The 19319-nt window shown below is 43.5% G+C and overlaps 1 protein-coding gene across 1 annotated transcript in view; it reads left to right on the top strand.

The window, feature by feature from the left end:
- GPC4 (glypican 4) overlaps nt 1-14714 on the top strand; it is a 133392-nt gene extending 118678 nt beyond the window's left edge. Inside the window, 6 exon segments of the mRNA XM_031944921.1 lie at nt 5050-5215; nt 8987-9117; nt 9224-9370; nt 10503-10639; nt 12076-12251; nt 12341-14714. Of these exon segments, the coding sequence (XP_031800781.1) occupies nt 5050-5215; nt 8987-9117; nt 9224-9370; nt 10503-10639; nt 12076-12251; nt 12341-12552 (969 nt within the window). The 3' untranslated portion in view covers nt 12553-14714.
- Nucleotides 14715-19319: the final 4605 nt, after the last annotated feature.

Raw genomic sequence — 19319 nt, 5'->3', positions numbered from 1 at the left:
CGAGAGGCTAGCCCATTTCTGGCCCCTCTATCCACCCCCCCCCCATTTTACAGTCTGGTTCTCCAGTCATTAAAAATGTAGAGCAAATTAAATATTTCCCACATCCTTGTTGCAATCCAGCTTATCTGGTAGCCTCACCTATGTGGGACACAGAGAACCAGGAAGTAAATGAGGTACAGTGGAAGGGTCACTGAATTTGGAATCAGAGGGATCTGGGTTCAAATAGCTCCCCAGGTACTCGAAATCTGGGAGACCTTGTGAGGCATCTGACTTCTCTGGGTCTCGGTTTCCTCCTCTGGAAAATGAAGGCATTGTGGACGGCATGGTCTCTCAGGTCCTTTCTAGCTCTAGAGCTATGGCGAAAAGAACACGAATTAAGCACTGACTATACAAGGGGTCCTACTAAACACTAGATACGAGTACAGAAAGCAAGAAAGTTCCTGCCCTTACATTTCAATAGAGGAAGATACCCAATTTAGGTGGCCAAGGAGAGGGCCATCGTCTTTGGCCAGGAGGTCCTGGGATTGTTACTTTCTCTTGCCCTCTCTGGGCCTCAGTTTCCCTCCTCTCTGGATGACCTCTAAGGGCCCTCCTAGCACCAGCTCTGTGAGCCTGAAGCAGATACCACAAATCCCAGGCTACAATTCCCATGCCTTACTCAGTACCCTCAGGCGGCAGCTGTGCTGACTCAGGGAACAGAGTGGGCTGATTGGTCAACAGTTTTACTTTCATCAAAGTTAACTTTCAGGGGTAAAGGAGTGATTGAGGTTGACCTAAGACACAGATTTACAAGCCAATTAAAGGCCCATTCTTACTTAACAGTATGTGTGCTAAATGCATGCATTACAAAGGACAAGTGGAGAAAAATCACCCTTTCCAAGAAGTTTGCATCCTAATGGGGGAGAGGCCACTAGCACTTAAACTGGCAAATGTAAAATCCGCCCCCCCCTTACTTTTCCCCCAGGACTCCAGGACATATCCACTTGAATGGCCCCATCCAGTCCAACTCAGCATGTCCCAAATCCTGCTCATCAAAATCTCCCAGCGTCCTCCATCCTGCCTCCAGAGCAGTTTCGAAGGGGGTTTCCCTTTCTCGTTTCTTTATTTCATTGACCCCATGATCCTTCAGGCTTCCTGAGGTCGAGTCCTTTGCCTTTTTGGATCATGACATGTTCAATGTGGATTAAAAAAATGGCTTGAGAGGTCCATAGAGTTTACATCCATTTTCTCACTTGATCTGGGGAAGAAACTGGGGATTGGCTCAACACGGTAGATAGAGCCTTTTATCTAAAGCTTCCTTAACCTCAGTTTTCCCTTCTATAAAATGATCCCTTCCATTTGGAGGTCTGGGATATTTTGAAGTGATCCAACCCATTCATTTTCCAGAGGAGAAACGACTGGCTAGCCAAGTTAAGTGACCCAGCTAAGTAGCGGAGCCGGTCAACTCTAAATCTGATGCCTTTTCTGTTATCCCATACCCATCTTCTTCATCTATCAATGTCCTGCATATATATTCCTGAACTTCTCTGTACTATCTCACTTTTTTCAGAGAGCCTCTTAGATTCACCAGGTCATCTTCAATCGACCTTCTGCCATCACCATGATCTGTCACATCAGGCCTAGATTGGTGGAATAGGCTCCTCTTCCTCCCTTTCTGCCAGGGGAGAATTCTGTGTGCCTCCTTCTTAGAGTACCAAGCAAAAACTCTGACCCTGGAATACCTTCCAGAGCAGGGGTCCTCAAACCTTTTAAATAGGGGGCCAGTTCACTGTCCCTCAGACTGTTGGAGGGCCGGACTCTAGTAAAAACAAAATAAAGAAACTTCCTAGTCCTGGGTGAGGGGGATAAACGTCCTCAGCTGGGGCATCTGGCCTGCGGGCCGTAGTTTGAGGACCGCTGCTCCCAAGGCTGCCCCCAGCCTTCCCATCCAACCAATTCTCTTTCTAATCCCACTCTCTTAAATCACTGGCTTTCATCCTCAGCACTCATCCCCTGGGCTCCTTCTGGCCTTGACACCTTTATAGCTTACCCATCATTCAAGAAAGGCCGGTTGTCCAGGAGACCAGAAGTCTCGGGAATAACATTTAAGGCGATGCAGATAGGAGACCGAATGTTAGTAGCTTCTCTTAGGGATCAAAACAAATAGATGAAATGATAAGGAACAGATGTGCAACGCTCAAGTTAGACCCTGCATGAGAAATTTATGGAGGGACAGTGAGGCAGGAGGGATTGGCTCTTTGGGAAAGCAACTAGTGCTCCTCAAAATAGGAAATCTATGCCCAAGTCCTCCTCTGCTGACTCATCATGGGATGAAGCACCGTGTGGTATGACGGCCCTGCCCGTTAAGATTCTGAGAATAGAGAATATCAGACTCAGCAGTGTTCTTAGAACATAGAACATTAGTGGCGTGATTATTTGGAGACTGGAGAGTATTGGCGCTAGAAAATGTCTTGGAAAAGAAAATGTGATGTTTCAAATGGTTCTTAGACCCAACAATGTTAATGGTGTGAGGATTCTTAGAACAGAGAATATGTTATGGAATTTTCCTTCCAAGATGGGAGAGAATTTAAGGTCTGTGCCAATGTTATTGGAGGCCAGCGTTGCTCATTCTGAGGACGCAAGGAGTGGCCACTAGGCCACAGGGCATCAAAGAAAGTATATGTAAAGGCTGAGAGGTGTGGGATGTGTGAGCAAAGCAGCAGAGAGGTGTAGAAAGAGTTTCTTCATGGAAGAAATGGGTGATTCTTCTGTGGAGGGAGGGGGAAAGGCCCTGAATGAGGACCCCAGGTTTCCAATCAACCTGATATGGAGGCCTCCATCGGCTCATCATCACAGTGCCTGTACCCATTGATCACTGATTGCTAATTACATTCACTATTAGTGGCTCTAACTGGCAGAGTACATTTGCATACATTGCAAGGACAACTGCCTCCATTTACCCCTTTGTCAGGCTCCCCAAAGGCCTATGCTAACAAATATGCTTCTGGCACTACATTCTTGGGGGATAAATCCTCAGCACCAAGAAAACCCCTCTTGGGGACTCTCTGGCTCATTGGAAAGAGGAGTATGTGATTTGGAGGGTCGGTCAGTGTGGGAGAGAATTTGAATGAACTTGGACTTCTTTCCAAGATAAACAAAGGCCCAGGACAAAGGAGAACTCGGTTTACTGTGACATGCAATTGTCCTTGAAGGGCCTGCACCTGGTCAGGCCCGGGAGCACTTGAGAGGATCCGGGCCCCAGCGTTCGGTACATCACCCTGACAGATCCACAATCGGGCTAGAGTGGGCACTGGCCTTTTGCCAGCGGGCCGATTCGGGGACTTTAGTCGCACTGACACATAGCAGTCCCCGTTGATTTCTCCCACAATGGCGCGGCCCTCGGGCCTGCTGAAAGGTGGCCTTTTTTTTACTTTATTTTATTTTTTACTTTTTTCCCTGAGGTACTTGAAAATTTCTTTCAAAATATGCAAATGAGCTTGGGGCAGAGTGAAGGCTAAAGGATGAAAAGAAGTTTGAGATGGAAGCAGTTACTTCATTTTGACTGGTTGGGGAGGAGCGGGGCCTCCCGAGAGCTCGGACTCTGCCCTCCCGGGCTGAACTCTGTTCCATCAGTGGGCAAAAGGAATTTCCCCAACCCCCTCCCGCCTCCCCGGTATAACAGATGCCCTTCTCCGAGTCCCTACACATGCCCTTTGAGGCCTGAGAGGAGAGACTCTCGCAGCGGGGCTTCGTTATTCTACAGCTACTTAGAAAAAGGGGTGAACAGTGAGGTTATCTGGCTGACTGGGAAGGGCAGAGGGTTCCTCCGGGGGTTGGAATGTTCTCCTTTTTTCCTACATTGAAACAAAACAGAGAGGAGTACATCCTAGGCTTTAGGAAGTCTAAGAAAAGGGCTGTGGGCGGGGAGCTCCAGTGACCTCCGAGCCCCTTTCAGCTCCGGGACTCTTTGATTCCAGCTTGCAAGCATGGGATCCTCAATTTGTTCAGAAGTTGAACTCCTTGATTTTTTTCCCCTCTTCCTTCTAAACAAATGTGAAGACCAAGCCCTCGGTATTACATACCCTCCCTTCCCAGAGAGACTCGGCCCCTGCTGTTTCGGGGCTTACTCGTATTGCTTGAAGATCTTCCAAATCCGGAAGATCCAGACAGCCCTACCCCCCCCCCAACCATCTCTCAGTCTTCATCCACCGACATCCTCATCTTCTTCAAAGATGAGCTCAGGTGCCACCTCTTCTAGGAAGACTGCACTCTGCCCTACTATGCTCCCCTCAGCCCTTTCCCCAATGTTTTCTCCATCTTGTCCGGACGCCTCCTTTGGCTCATCACTTCTCCACTGGGTCATAGTTATCTGAATACACGTATTCCCGCCCCCCAGCTACAGCAAAATTTAAGATTGTGAAATAAGCACAGGACCTTACTCCTCCAGAATAGCTACTTAAGAGATGTTTGTCTGCATCAGGTTAGAGAGCATCGTGGCTTCTTGGTAATGGAAGGGACTACCAAAGGCATCGTTTCAACCCTTATCGGAATAGAAAGTTTCTCTGAGAAGTAATCCAGCCTCTATCTGGACACCAAGGCAGTCCATTTCAGTTTTAGAGAGCCATGTTTCAATTCACCTCAACGTTAAATGCCCGATATGTGTAAGTCTCTGTGCCAGGCACCGGGATTCCTCCTGGGAATCAGAGCTGAGAATGATCTTGCTGATCTAGTATGACCTGCCGATTCCAGATGTACAACTGGGTTTAGAGCGGTAAAAAATAAGGTGCCCCTAAGGACATACCTAGTGTCAAGGGCAGAATTTAAACTGTCCCTCTGGACTCCAAAGCTAAACAATGAATCCAATTTATTGGTAATATTATTATTAGTCAGTCTATCTGCCAGGTGCTCTACAAACACATCAGTCCGGGGCCAAGGGTTGAAGTTTCTCAGGTATTGATGTGAAAAAATTATCAATGAATGCAAATGTGCTTTTCCTCTCAGCTGTGAGATTTTAACAGTTAACACAGTTGTGTGATTTTTTTCCCTCCCTTTCCCTTTCTCCTTCCTCAGGTCAATCCCACACCTTCCTGTTCACATGCCCTCCTGAAAATGACCTACTGTTCCCACTGCCGTGGCCTGGTGACCGTGAAGCCTTGCTCTAACTACTGTTCCAACGTCATGAGAGGCTGTTTGGCCAACCAAGGAGATCTGGATTCGGAGTGGAACAATTTCATAGGTGAGGATTTGGCCGTGTGTAAGCTTGCCTCGTGGCCGATGCTGAAATGGGCTTCTCTGTTGTAGCTCCCCAGAATGCTATGGTACAGGTGATGTCAACCCCGCCTAGCACTGACCCCCTTCCTGTCAAAAGTGATGGCTCAAATGAACAGAGATGGAGATGAAGGGAAAAAGACGCAGGCTCTACTAACTCTGAATTTTAATACTATCCCCTGTTAAAGGTCATTTTCAGTCCCATAGCTTTGTCTTGCAGCCATTGGGAAGTTGGGGCCCGTTTTCTTGAGAGATGAGGTAATCAGAATTATAAATACAGTATCATGTTGTTACTGCAGAGCTCTGTCAGTAGGAAGCCATGATGTTTCATCATCAAAAGCTATTTTCTGGAGTGCTGACTTTACATGTTTTATGTGTGGAAACTGTCAGGAGACCTGGGTTCTCTCTTCCTCCCAACCTGGAACAACTCCCTTAACCTGGTCTTGTTTTTAGTTTCTCTATCTGTGAAGTAAGAGGGAGGCACTGAAGGATCTTTAAGAGCCCTTCCATCACTGCTGTTAGGAGTCTAAAATTTAGGTACACAAGGCCCAAGTGAGGCAACGCAGTTGAACGGAAAGGGTTTGGAGGCAGAGGATGGCAGTTTGGATCCCCAGCCTCTGCTTCTTACACTGAGCCTCAGTTTTCCCCTCTCTAAAATGAGAGGGTTGCACTAGGTGAGCTTCAAGATCCCTTTCAATGGGAGTTTTAATTAATGATCTTATATTATCACCCTCTGTAACTGGCTCCGTTTTAGCATGTGTTCATTTAGAGTATGGATTGGACCACGTGGCCACTGAGGATCCTTCCTAATCCAATTCTATGGTTCTTTAAGTTAGAGCAACAGAGTTCACTCCTCTTTACTTTGTCCCTCCATCACCTTAGTTTTGTTGTAGAATTTGGCCTAGCTCTCTCTGGCTCATTTTTTCCCCAAAAAATTGTTCATTTAATTTTTTTTTTTATTGACAGAACTTAGACCTCAATTTTTTTTTTTTTACATTATCTCTTGCTCTTACTTCTATTCCCACCTTTCCCCTCTCTCCCTCCACCCCCTCCCCCAGATAGCAATCTGATCTTTATCAATAGGAAACCCCCAGCGCTCTGACAATGACTAATTTTATTTGGTTTTACTCCACTTGTTTCCAAAAGTCGCCCCTTGCTGCCATAACAAAGGCATTTTTCTCTTCTCTGACGCAATGACAAATTCACGACAAGAAGCCTTTTCTTAGGTTCAGGCTATCACTTTTTGGGCTCCCCCAGTTAATAACAATCTGAGGCTACCTTTTATTTGTTATCACTTCCCCCCCCCAAAATGAAGCTCCTTGAAACTCGACTTTTCCAATCTCAGTTCCAGGTTAGCTTATGAGAGCCATCCGTCAGGCTCTATCCATCAACCCACCTCACTTTCTTTTCTGTTGAAGTTGAAGGGAGGCTGATAGCCCCTGGAAAAGGTGCTATCCTGCCTAATTTGATAACTAAGTATTTTGCCACTTATGTCTGATAAGTAGTGACCACGGTTTTACTGGGTGGGGCCCTTCAAAGGAAGGCAGAAATATGCAGCCAAAAGAGGCCGGATGGCTTGGGAGAAAAATAGGAGTCATTGAACCTCAGCTGTTTACAATCTATGGGCCTCCACAGCACCATCTCTATGAAGTAAGACAGTTAGGATTTCAGATTTAGAAGGCATCTAGTCTATGTATTACTTACTTCCCCTCATTAGGCCTCAGTTTCCTTCCCTTTATATTTAGAGGTTAGACCAGGTGGTCTCTAAGGATCCTCCTTGCTCTAGATCCATTACCCTCCAATCAGTTACATCTTAGGAAGAAGAGCATTTTGGTTACCCATTGGGAATAAGGGAGAAACTGGGGCCATCTTTGGCTCCATCCCCCACGACTTGATGTACATTAGATAGCATTGTAAGGAGAGACATTTTTTAAAAACAAATACGTTTGCCATCATCCCTTCTCCGGTTTCTACCACTTGGCTCTGATGTTTTTGGTTCTGGCACTAGCTCCCTTTCCCACAGTGGTTGCTGGTTAGAAAGTACGTTTTCCACCCCCCCCCCTACTTTCTGACTGGCTTCTCTCAACAGAAAGGCGCTGTTGTAAAGAATACCAGAATTTATAGAGTCAGCATCCATGGGGTCCGAACCGCAGCTCTGTCCTATATTAGGTGTGTTACTGTGGGCAAGTCCCTTCCCTGGCTTCCAGGCCTAGTTTTCCTAGCTGTAAAAATGCAGAGCCATTTTATGATGCTGTAATCTAACAACTCGTGAGATAGGACATCATTTTACAGATAAGGAAACTAAGGCTGCTTCCAAGAAGCTGGGTGATTTGCTCCAACGTTACCCAGAGAGTAAGTGAGAACAGGGAGTTGGCATGGTCATTCACAGATGCCCATTCTACAGAAGTAAAGGCACATCATACTCAACCAGCTTAGCTGGGCCCAGCAGAAATCCAAAGTGTGCAAGGATATCTGAGGAAGGACAAAGTTTTAACAATGTCAGACTGTGACATCTGGTACAACCGTGGTATGACTGCCCAAGAGACACCAGCTTTTAACCCATTTTGTGCCCAACATCCATTTCAATTGGAGACGGACTCCAAGAGCACAGGCCACTGGGGTTAAATTGGTTGTGTTGACAAAGGTTTTTCCAAGTACAGAAAGTACTCCTCTGTGGGTGGGAGAAAGTGGGAAGACCTGGCTTGAGGTCCTGCTCTGACTTAGGGAAAACACTTGACTTCTTACCGTGCTCGACTATAAATGGCACAGATGCCAGCTTTCATAGGTAGAGAAGAAAAGTCTTTGTCTGGGAATTCCCAGTAGCATTGAAATCCCATTTCAGTCTTCATTTCTTATTTTGGGCATGAAAAAAAATGAAACTCGATACAATGGAAGGAATCTGAGCGGCCTAATAGTTCTAAGACCCAGATTCATGTGTCAGTTCTGAAGCTTACTTCACTGTGTGATTGGGTACAAATCACTTCAGCTCCCAGCCTCCGTTTATTCATCTGTAAAATGAGAATGATGGCACGTGTGCCTCAGAGTAGTTAGGATGCATTCAGTCTAACAACTCTTAGCACACCCTTTTCTAAAGCAAGACACTATGCTAGGCACTGGGGGCAAAGAAATAACCGGCATGAAAGCACTAAGGAGCAAAGAAATGGCTTTTTATAAACCTTTAGATTATCCTTGTACTCGCTTGGAGTCTTCCTAGCATCTCACTGCCAGGTTAAACCCCACAGTCTGCAAGTCCTAGGTCCCAGCTTCCAGCCCTTGCTGTTTCTTAGAGAAAGGGCCTGAACCTCTGAGGTTCAAGTCTCCCAGGGAATTGTGGGGATTGCTGTTGTGTCACACATCAGGACATGATCCTTGATTTTTCAGCTGTGGTCCCCAGAAAATTCTTCTGGTGACAACAGTTGGCAGATGCCTGATCGTGGCTGGCCTCGTTGGGGGAGAACCAACTGTTCTTTTGGCTATATCTCCCCTTTATAGAGTAAGCCATCTTAAAGAAACATGAGTGTTTGGGGAGATGTGATATGCTTATTTGGTACCATGGAAAGAATGTGAAAACATAACTGAATAAAAACACAGTAGATGAGTGCCTCTTTTCCCAAAAAGAGATAGTAATTATATAGATAACATATCATCTCACACACATGGTTTAAAGTTGAGATTGGTCACCACAGGCCTACGCTGCCGATTTGATTTTTATTTTGGCCTGTGTTCTCTTCCCTGCTAGATGCTATGCTGATGGTAGCAGAGAGACTCGAGGGGCCCTTTAACATCGAGTCGGTCATGGATCCCATTGATGTGAAGATATCCGATGCAATTATGAACATGCAGGAAAATAGCGTGCAGGTGTCTCAGAAGGTAACCACAAGGCCAAAAGAGATGCCCAGATGGTGGGGAGATAGTTTGCCTGTTTCTCTGGAGGCTCTGTTCCTCCTCTAACCTTACCACGATCCATCCCATGCAGGTCTTCCAAGGCTGTGGACTTCCCAAGGCCCTCCCAGCAGGCCGAGCCTCTCGTTCCGTTCCCGAGAGCGGCTTCAGCGCCCGGTTTCGGCCATACAATCCAGAGGAACGACCAACGACGGCTGCCGGCACGAGCCTGGACAGACTGGTGAGTAGGGGCTTACCAGCTAGGTATCCAAGTGCATGAAAACAAATACATAGTAAGTAGTGAGCTAGACAAAATGGGGGAAAACATGTGGCAGACTGTATAATGTCCTCAAACTCCCAGCACAGTGTATCGGGAACTCTGGGGATCCAGTTTCAGATGGTCTCCAGATCAGAAATATGGGCCAAGATATAGCTCAAAGGCCTTGTCGCTACAGATTTGGTCTTTGTATTTAAAAAAAAAAAAAACAAAAAAAAAAACTCGGCCCTACTGCCGACAGGCGCCAAAAGTATGTGGTCTGACCACACTAAACGACATGGCGCAAGGCTTTTTAGAAAAACTCAGACCCACCACCGCCAGGCCCATGGAGATTCTGGCCCGCCACAGGCAAATTTGATCTAATACCTGAAAAGGGCAGCTAGAAATCTCACCTACAATAACACCCTCCCCCCTCTCGCCCCCCCAACACAGTTGCCCACTGTTTGCTTAACAACATCCAATGACGAAGAAGCCATTACCTCCCAGATGGGCCCATTCCTCCTTTGGACAGTTCTCATTGTTAAGAGTTTCCTGAAAGCTAACTTTGAATCTGCCCCTTTGCATCTCAGAAGCAGAACAAATCTAATCACACTTCCTTGTGAAATCCCTTTAAATATTCAGATAGTGGACACATCCCTGTCCCTCTACCCTCCCCAGTCTTCTCTAGTTCCTTCCAAAAGTCTAGGGCCCCATATGCTACTGAGCTTCCTTCCAACTCTAAATTTTATCCAGCTAACTGGTCCAAGTGACTATAGCCATATAATAGCTTGACATGGGCTACCCCAAGGTCAGCTTAATCATCCACCAGCAGCAATTCCTACCTTCCTTCCTTCTTTCCTTCCCCCACCTGATCTTAGCTGTCACATTGGTGCTTTCTCTGGTACCCCAGAGATGTAGGAGTAAAGTGAAAAGCAGTGTGCTAGTTATTTACTCTTCATGCTAGCTTTATGATTTTTTACCCAGCCTTAAAATTTGAGATCGGATTGGGTTTTCTATGGGGGCGTTTTTGCCCATATGATATTAGGGGGAGGAGAGAGGTGGTGGTACGATTCACAGGCCTGAATTTTTACCTGTTTTTTTAACCTGTTTTTATCAGGTTACAGATGTGAAGGAGAAGTTAAAGCAGGCCAAAAAATTCTGGTCTTCCCTCCCGAGCACCATGTGTAATGATGAGAAGATGGCACCCGAGCATATCAGTGAGGACGAGTGCTGGAATGGAAATGCAAAGAGCAGGTTGGAATGGGCATACATCACGGCCTAGCTTTTGATTTTCAGGGGATTGGGGGAAAGAGTTTGGCCAGATTACAGATAGAGGAACTTTAGTTATCGCTAGAAGTAGTCATGATGATGGTTACCATGACTATGGCATTTGTAAGAACCCTTAGTCCTGCTTGCCTCAGTTTCCTCATCTGGAAAAATAAAATGGCAAACCACTCCAGGATCTCTACCGAAAACAAAACAAACAAAAACAAAACAAAACCAAAAATACCCAAACTATCTAGAGCAGGGGTCCTCAAACTTTTTAAATAGGGGGCCAGCTCACTGTCCCTCAGACTGTTGGAGGGCCAGACTATAGTAAAAACCAAAAACTTGTGTGGGCCTTTAAATAAAAAAAAATTCATAGCCCAGGGTGAGGGAGAAAAATCATCCTCAGCTGCAGCATTTGGCCCGCAGGCTATAGTTTGAGGACCCCTGATATAGAGCCTCATTTTATAGATGGAGAAACTGTGGCTCAATTCAGTGAGGCAACTTTCCCCATAGTTCTATACTTAAGTGCTAGTCATATTTCACTAAAACACCTACTGATTGGTACCTGGATTTAAGAGCCAAGGCAGCAAGTTCAATTCAACAGACACTTCTTAAGACATTACTATGCTCAGAACCCTTCATTCAGATATCAGAGGAAGACAGAAAAGGGAAAAATGTGTCATCTGATTTCAAGGAGCTCACATCCTGGTAGGGAAGGGCCAAGATGTGTCCACAAATTAGGTTTTCTTTGAGAGGAGGTAGATTGTTTGAATAGATAGGCATGTCTATCTACTCTATGGGGTTTGGTCTATGCAAATGCATGGTGGGATCAAAATGGGACTTGGGAGCAAGTTTTCTTTCAAGGTGGATTGTGATGTACACAGTGCAAAGAGGGCTTACCTTAAAAATAAGCTGCAAGACGCAGGCACTGGATGGGCTTAAGAGTCAGGAGAGACCAGATTTTCAATCCTGGCTTCTTTATTCACTAGCTTATAACTCTGGGCAGTTCTTTTAAATTTAAGCCCCCTCTGTAAAATGGGAACCATAATATGTTCTACTAAAGCTATGAAATAGTGCAAATATGTCAAACCTTAAAAATCTGTATAAATCAGATTTCTCTGCTCTGGTTTAGATATATTTTAAGCATACAGAGATATAGATATACACACACATTCCTATATATACACACATGTACAACAATATATATATATATATAATGTAAATACATACATACACACACACACACACACGTATACACATACACATTTTTCCCCAGTTTTGTTTTGGGGGGAGGGGGAAGGTTTTTGAAAGAAAGAAGATCCAGTTATAAGGTGGTAGTTACCAATAAGCTTGATGTGACTTAATCATATGGACGCTTATACTTCACAATTTCTCTCAACTGGGATTGATCTTTGTTGCAGGTATCTCTTAGCAGTGACTGGAAACGGATTAGCCAATCAGGGAAATAATCCCGAGGTTGAAGTCGACATCACCAAGCCAGACATGGTGATCCGCCGCCAAATCATGTCCCTCCAGATAATGACCAGCAAAATGAAGAACGCCTACAACGGCAATGACGTGGACTTCATCGATATCAGTAGGTTGCTTTTGTCATGGGTTACCGGGCGGATACCTTTCACGCTCAAGAGAAGCCCTGACAAACGTGTGTTTTTTGTTCCTCCTTAGGTGATGAAAGCAGTGGGGAAGGCAGTGGTAGCGGCTGTGAATATCAGCATTGCCCTTCAGAGTTTGAGTTCAACGTGACCGACAGTGTGGGGAAAACGGTGGTTCATGGTAAAAATGCGGGCGAAAAGTCGGCCGCCAGTACCGTTTGCTGGTCTCGTGCTGCCCAGGCCCTTTGCCTCTTGTTCTTGGCTGTGCAAAGACAATGGAGATAATTCAACCACTTTGAACAACAGACTTTCACTACCCATGCTAAAAGGCACGCCAGTTTTCACTTTTTATGCCATCCTAGTGACTTGGCTTTATAAATTAATGGACAACTGTGTACAGTTTTTACTTTTATGGCCATTGGTTTAATTAAAATGGCAACCTGGTTTTTTTTTTTTTCAATTCACTGTTTTGGGTGGGTCAGAGGAAGACTTAGAGTCCGTCCTGCCCACCCTAGAAGCATTGTTCAACGTGGCTGACAAAGTGTATATACCAAGCTGTAGCTAGCTGTGCGTTTGTTTGAATCACTCTATTGGTTTTTTGTTTTGTTTGCGGGGTCATTTGCTTCTTTTTTTTTCTTCCCTTTCTTTCCATTTAAGATCTCACTGCATTTCTGAAAAGAAAACCGGGGTCCCCCCTCGGCCCGAGAGGAGCCTACCTTTCGGAAATCCGCATCTGCGGGACGGGGCCAGGTTTTCCTTAGCATATTCAGAATGAAACGAAACAAAACAAAAAACACCCGGCCAGCAGAAAGATGTTTTACACAGCAACATTTCCATTTAGCCACATTATGGTAGTTGCTTTATCTGGAGAGAAGTGGAAGGTAATTTGTTTTCTATTATACAGTAGAGCCAAATGTGAAGGCATAATTGGCTAGGGAGCCATATGCCCGATTGTATAAAGCATTAATGCCAGGAACAGGTTATATAGACTTCATTTATAGCTGGTTATTGGAAGAGGCTGCTGAGTCCAGTTTTGCATAAGCTAAGATCTGTGGGCCATTCCCTGAAATCTCTTGTAATTAAAGTGAAACTCAAGTGAGTTTTCCCATTCGATCTCAATTCAATTCAACAAGCATTTACTAAGCATCTATCATGCACCTAATGCCCGTGCTAGACACTGGGGATACCTGGCCAAAGTGCACCGGCCCTTGCCCTCAAGGAGTTTACAGTCAATTGTGGGCTTTACGAGGGGAAAATGGCTGCATGGATAAGTAAATAAACTAATTTTCAGAAGAGGGTGCTAGCCAAGTGGAAGGATTGAGATAGTTCTCCCTTCTAAAGCTTAAGGCATTCAGTATGTCTCAACCTCATTTTTTTTTTATTTTTTAAACACCAACTTGGACAAGTAGCAACAGTCACATGGCCTTGTAGGACTCCTGGCCCTGTCCTTATCGGGAGGGGATGAATTTGAAATGGTTAGTATTAGAGTAGGGATGGCCTTGACACAGGCTCATTCTCTTCCCCCATCCCCTTCTGGACCAAGGTCACGGATTTTATATTTGGCTAGCAGTGATAAGGGGGACCTCCTTAATCCAGTACTGGAGGAGGAGGAAGAAAGACAAAGCTATCTCTGATCCAAGGTAACGATTGAGCCCACAACCTCGGCCTTGAAGCAGCATGGATTGTGGGCCTAAGTCAGCATTCGTTTGCAAATGCTTGTATGAATTTAATTGAGAGCTCTTCAGTCTCAGAGATTGTAAGGCGGCTTAATCGAGGGTTTCCCCCCTCTCTCTGCCGCCCTGGTCCTCTGTTTAATAAGCCAGTGGTACGGTACAGCAGCCGTGTTGCAGCCAACAAATCTGAAACCATTTTAGCACGACCTTAGTGCCCAGTTCTGGAGAACTAGGTAGAGCCGATAGACCACACCTCACAGGTGATCTGCAGTGCTTAGGGCACCTTGGGAAAGGCTCTTCTTTCTCTCGGCCTGTCAATAGAATAACCACAGCCTCAACTCCAGAAGAACCCTTTCTTCTTATCCCCAGATCGGAGTGAAGGCCGAGTGGCAACTCGTAAGAATATGAAAGATGTAATAGATCGCCTTCATAGTAGTTAGCAAGTTCTCAGAAAAACTAAAAGTGATCTGCAAGTCTCTTCCAGTTTTCAACACCCATTAGGAACCTAACCAATGATAGAGAATCTAGAAACTAGAAAGAGGTTTGTTGGTCATTGTGCATACCTTTGGTCATGTGAGAATAATTCTCTATTTTTATATTGAAGCATAATTACTTGATAGCTCAGGGTCAACATTTCATTCACCGTTTTACACTAAATGTCTGCAAAATGGGGAAAATGGAATATTTGGGGCTGTTGTAAACAGAGGCTTAATTTTATTAGATGTAGCCAGTTATTTATTAAAGCATGATGTTAATAAAAATAGGCATATTCCAACAAAAATGGCTTTTTTCTTTCTTTTATAACAAAAAAATTCTCACCCGTACGACATCGAAAAGGGTACAGGCGAGCGATGTACTTTGGATGTTTCACGACTCCGGTGTGTCTCCTTCCTCCAGGGGGTTATATCACACCTCTTTGCCAGTGCCTAGGGTCTACTAGCATAGGCAGCGAGACACCACGGATACTTCCCCACTATAATAAAGCCCTTGAGAAGTTTGGGGGAGTAGAGTGGGGCCAGGAGGCCTTAAAGAACCAAGTCACCTGTTAAAAATGAGAAAAGTTGCTGAGACTTATGGGACTTGCCCCGACCAAGAGGGATTTCCTTGTTCAATTAGCCTGTTTTTCCCTTTAAATCAATCCAGTTTATCAAATGGAGCTTAAGAAAGCCTATCCCTATAGGTCTGGTTTGACCAGTTCCAACTTGGAACTGAGTCCAGCTGTTTGTTCTCAGACCACTTTGTGAGCACACCAGTTACTTCTAAATGTTCCATTCTGAAAAGTTTGTTGGCATTATTGGGGTTTTTCTTTATTTTTTTTCTGTACTCATTTTAAAAAACATCTCTTGCTTTTCAATTTGAACTCTACAATAAATCAGAGATGGGCTGGCTTTGTAGATATTTCCCATTCGGGTTACACAGAGATCCCTGGGACTTCTCACCAGCTGGAAGGCTAGCAGCACCAGGGAAAACTAAAATCAAGTCATAAGATGTAAACATTTACTGTTCACCTGTTGTGTGTTGAGCCATTACTAGGACTTAAGACAAATTCAAAAAGTGTCCCTTACATTCTATAGGTGAGGAACTCAGATCTGTAGTTAATGTGAATGTGTGTACATATTTAAACAAGGAAGAGAACCGATGACCAAGACTACTGAGTAAATCCATTGGAAATATAAATTTGTCCCAATATTAAAGATTGGGAGTAACCCTGAAAAGCTGCATTGACTTGGGAGTTCTGAGCTAGAGGGACCAGAGGTCCCAGCCCTGATTTGACCAGATCCATGGGATCATGGATTTGTATGGAACCTAGAAACCATGTATCCCAATTCTATCCTTTTAAAGATGGGGAAACCGAGGCATAGAGAGCCTAAATGACTTGCCTATGGTCCCACAACTAGCAAGTGGGAAGTCCCAAGTCTCCAAGATGGGGATCTGAAATCGGGGTTTGTTTGCTTTAAGGTTTTCAGATTTAAAATGTAATAAGAACCTAAATACTAAATCTATGTTCTCCAACAGAATTTTCACATCATGTTTAAGGAAAAAAAGATTTTTTCATGACTAAAACATATAAATGGTGGTTTGATGTAAGGAAAACAATCCATAATAAAATTACACCAAGAGAAAACAACTGCATGATTATATCAAAATATGGCACTTGGGCTACATATTCATGGGAACCAGAAGCCTCTTTCCATGCTAGTATGGAAAAAGTATGCATTTGAAGCTATAAGATATGTACATACATATTTCCCAGTGAACAAATTTAAAACAGGGATTTATACTCTCACTCCTCCTATTTATCCTATTTTAATAAAATTTTTACAATAAATCATGAAAAAGAAATCAAAGAAATGAAGAGCAATGAAAAAGTTAAAGTACCTCTGTTGACAAACTATGTTGTTATATACACCTAGAAAATTCCATACAATCAACAAAAAACAAAATAATGGTGTTAATGTCCTGAGTAAAGTAACAAAGTTGATTCATATACATTTCTAGGTACCATCATAAAGAATTGAGAACAAAGTTATACAAAAATACCGTCTATAATGATGACAAATATTTCCAGTATTTGGGCATTAAATAGTTAAGACATGCAAGACCTACCCAAACCCAATTTCAAAAAGTTTTTTTGACAAACTAAAGAAGAGCTGAATAAATGGAATGGTATCCCCTGTGCATAGTCTGGTTAAGCAAATACAATGAAGAGTCAAGCTTCCCAAACTTAACTTGCAGAATTAATGCAGTACTCATCAAAAACCAAGGTGTTACTTCCCAGAATTAGATAAAATGAAAACAAAATGAATATGGAACAATAATCAGGCAAGAATGTCAAGAGCTATGAAAAAGGAAATCAGTAGAGGGACTTGCAGCACCAGATAGCAATCATTATGAAAACTGTCTAGTACTGGGAAAAGAATAGAGAAATAAATCAAAGAAACCAGAGAAACCAGAAATAGAACACAATTAATATAAAAGATGAATGTTTGATAGACTCACATCGAAAAACCATTGGGGACTAGAAAAAATAAAATCAGGAGAAAATGGATGGCAGAAAAAGAGCTTGGATCCCTGTCACACTACACTATAACAAGCTAACTGGTTCATACATGTGTGCATGCATGTGTGTATATATATGTAATATGCACATACTGAAAAGAAGCAAATACAACTTGCAAAGGAGGAAATCCAACTACAGACCACAGGAAAAAATGCTTAGACCTCATAGTAATATGGGTAGTGCAAAGTAAGACCTACCCTAGAGGCAAAAAAGTCAAAATAAATTCAAAGAAATCGATGTTGAAGGTGATGTGGGGAAAAAAAGAGGTGCTGCAATGTTGGGATTGGAACTGCAGACACTTGGGAGCACAACAATACACAGTAAGTCACTAAACTAACTACCTTTTGACCCACCAACATCAAATCTTTATTAAGTACTTAACTATGTGCTAAGCACTAGAGATACAAAAAGGCAAAGAACCCAGTCCCCACCCTCTAGAAGCTCACATCTTAATGGGGGAGGCAACTTGTAAATAAATGAGACATGTCAAAGGTTCAGGAGTTTGGGTCAAGATTTTGCTCCTTGTTTTGTAGGTTTAACTGACCATTTTTAAGTTAGCAAAAAAAAAAAAAAAGTGTTAAGGCAATTGGGGTTAAGTGACTTGCCCAGGGTCACACAGCTAGGAAATGTTAAGTGTCTGAGGTCATATTTGAACTCCAGTCCTCCTGACTTCAGGGCTGATGCTTTATTCACTGTACCACCTAGCTGCCCAAGTTATCACTTTAAAAAAAAAAATAGAAAGATCTTTGGTAGTAAAACTTTAGCCAGTCAACTATGGACTGCCCATAAAAACAATTCCCATTTAAGAGGATAGACTTAATGAATTACATAATTTAAGAGTCAGAGGGGCCTCATTAGCTAAACAACCCAACCCATTCGTTCACAAGGACATTTCCAATATAATTGTCCAGGCTTCGCTCAGATAGCCACAAGGAAGAGAAACCTATCGTCTCTTGAGGTGGCCCATTCCACTCCTGGAAAAGCTCCAATTATTGGGGAGTTCTTCCTAGCATGAAGTCTAAATGTGCTTCTTGACTCTTTCCCCTTTGTTTCATAGGGGCAAACAAGTCTAATCCCTCTTCTGATTGAGAGTCCTTAAATTATTTCAGAATATTTTCTCCCAATCCCTAGTCTTCCCTCCCCCCCTTTTTTTTATTACTACCTTTTTATTTACAAGATATATGCATGGGTAATTTTACAGCATTGACAATTGCCAAACCTTTTGTTCCTATTTTTCCCCCTCCTTCCCCCCACCCCCTCCCCAGGATGGCAGGTTGACCAATATGTTAAGTATGCTAAACTATAAATTAAATACAAAGAATACATGTCCAGACTTATTTTGCTGTACAAAAAGAATCGGACTCTGCCTAGTCTTCTTTTCTCCAAGACCAACGCTCCCCATTTCTTTCAAGCGATCCTCCCATGGCATGGACTCGAGCCCTAGACATCCTTCCATGTATCAGTGTCCTTTGTAAATGGCGGCACATAGAACCCAGGACATCAGATGAGGTGTGACACGGGCAAAGTGATAAGGTAGTAGATTTCAAGTACAAGGAAGCCAAGACCCACAGTGGTTAAGTAACATGCCCAACGTCACACAAAGCTAGAATTCAAAGCCAAGTTCTGACTCCAAATCTGGGATTTGTTCCCCTACACTAGTTCTCTCCAGATCAGAATTTTACAAAGCAGCTAACTGACTTACCCAGTGCCATACCAAATCACCAAAGGGTTACTTTATATAGCTAGGAAAAATGGTAATAAAATTCATTTGGACAAACAAAAAGTCAAAAATAGAAAAGGAATCAATGGAAAAAAATTTCTGAGGGGACCTAGAAATTCTAGATTTCAAACTATATTACAAAGCAGTAATCATCAAAACCATTTGGTTAAATGTCCGAGGCCAGATTTAAACTCAGGTCCTCCCGATTCCAGGACCGGTGCTCTAACCACCGCACCATCTAGCTGGCTAAGAAATATGATTATGGATCACTGGGACAGATTAGGTACATAAGATACAGCAGCAAATGACCATAGTAATCTAATATTTGATAAACACAATTACCCCAAGTTCGGGGGCTGAGAACTTCACGTTTGACACAAACTGCTAGAAGAACTGGACATAGACCAACATCTCACACCATCTAACAAAATGAGGTCAAAATAGACAAGTGATTTCAACATAAAGGGTAAGGGCTTAAGTAAATAACTGGAGCATGGACAAGTATATCTGTCAGATCTATCAATAAGGGAAGAGTTTAGTACCAAACTAGAGATGGAGGATTACAGGAAGTGAAATAGATAATTTTGATCACATGAAA

This window comes from Sarcophilus harrisii, chromosome X, assembly GCF_902635505.1.
Source record: "Sarcophilus harrisii chromosome X, mSarHar1.11, whole genome shotgun sequence".
Classification (NCBI taxonomy): domain Eukaryota; kingdom Metazoa; phylum Chordata; class Mammalia; order Dasyuromorphia; family Dasyuridae; genus Sarcophilus; species Sarcophilus harrisii.
Note: the sequence above shows the minus strand (reverse complement) of the source record. Positions and strands in the feature narration are given on the sequence as shown.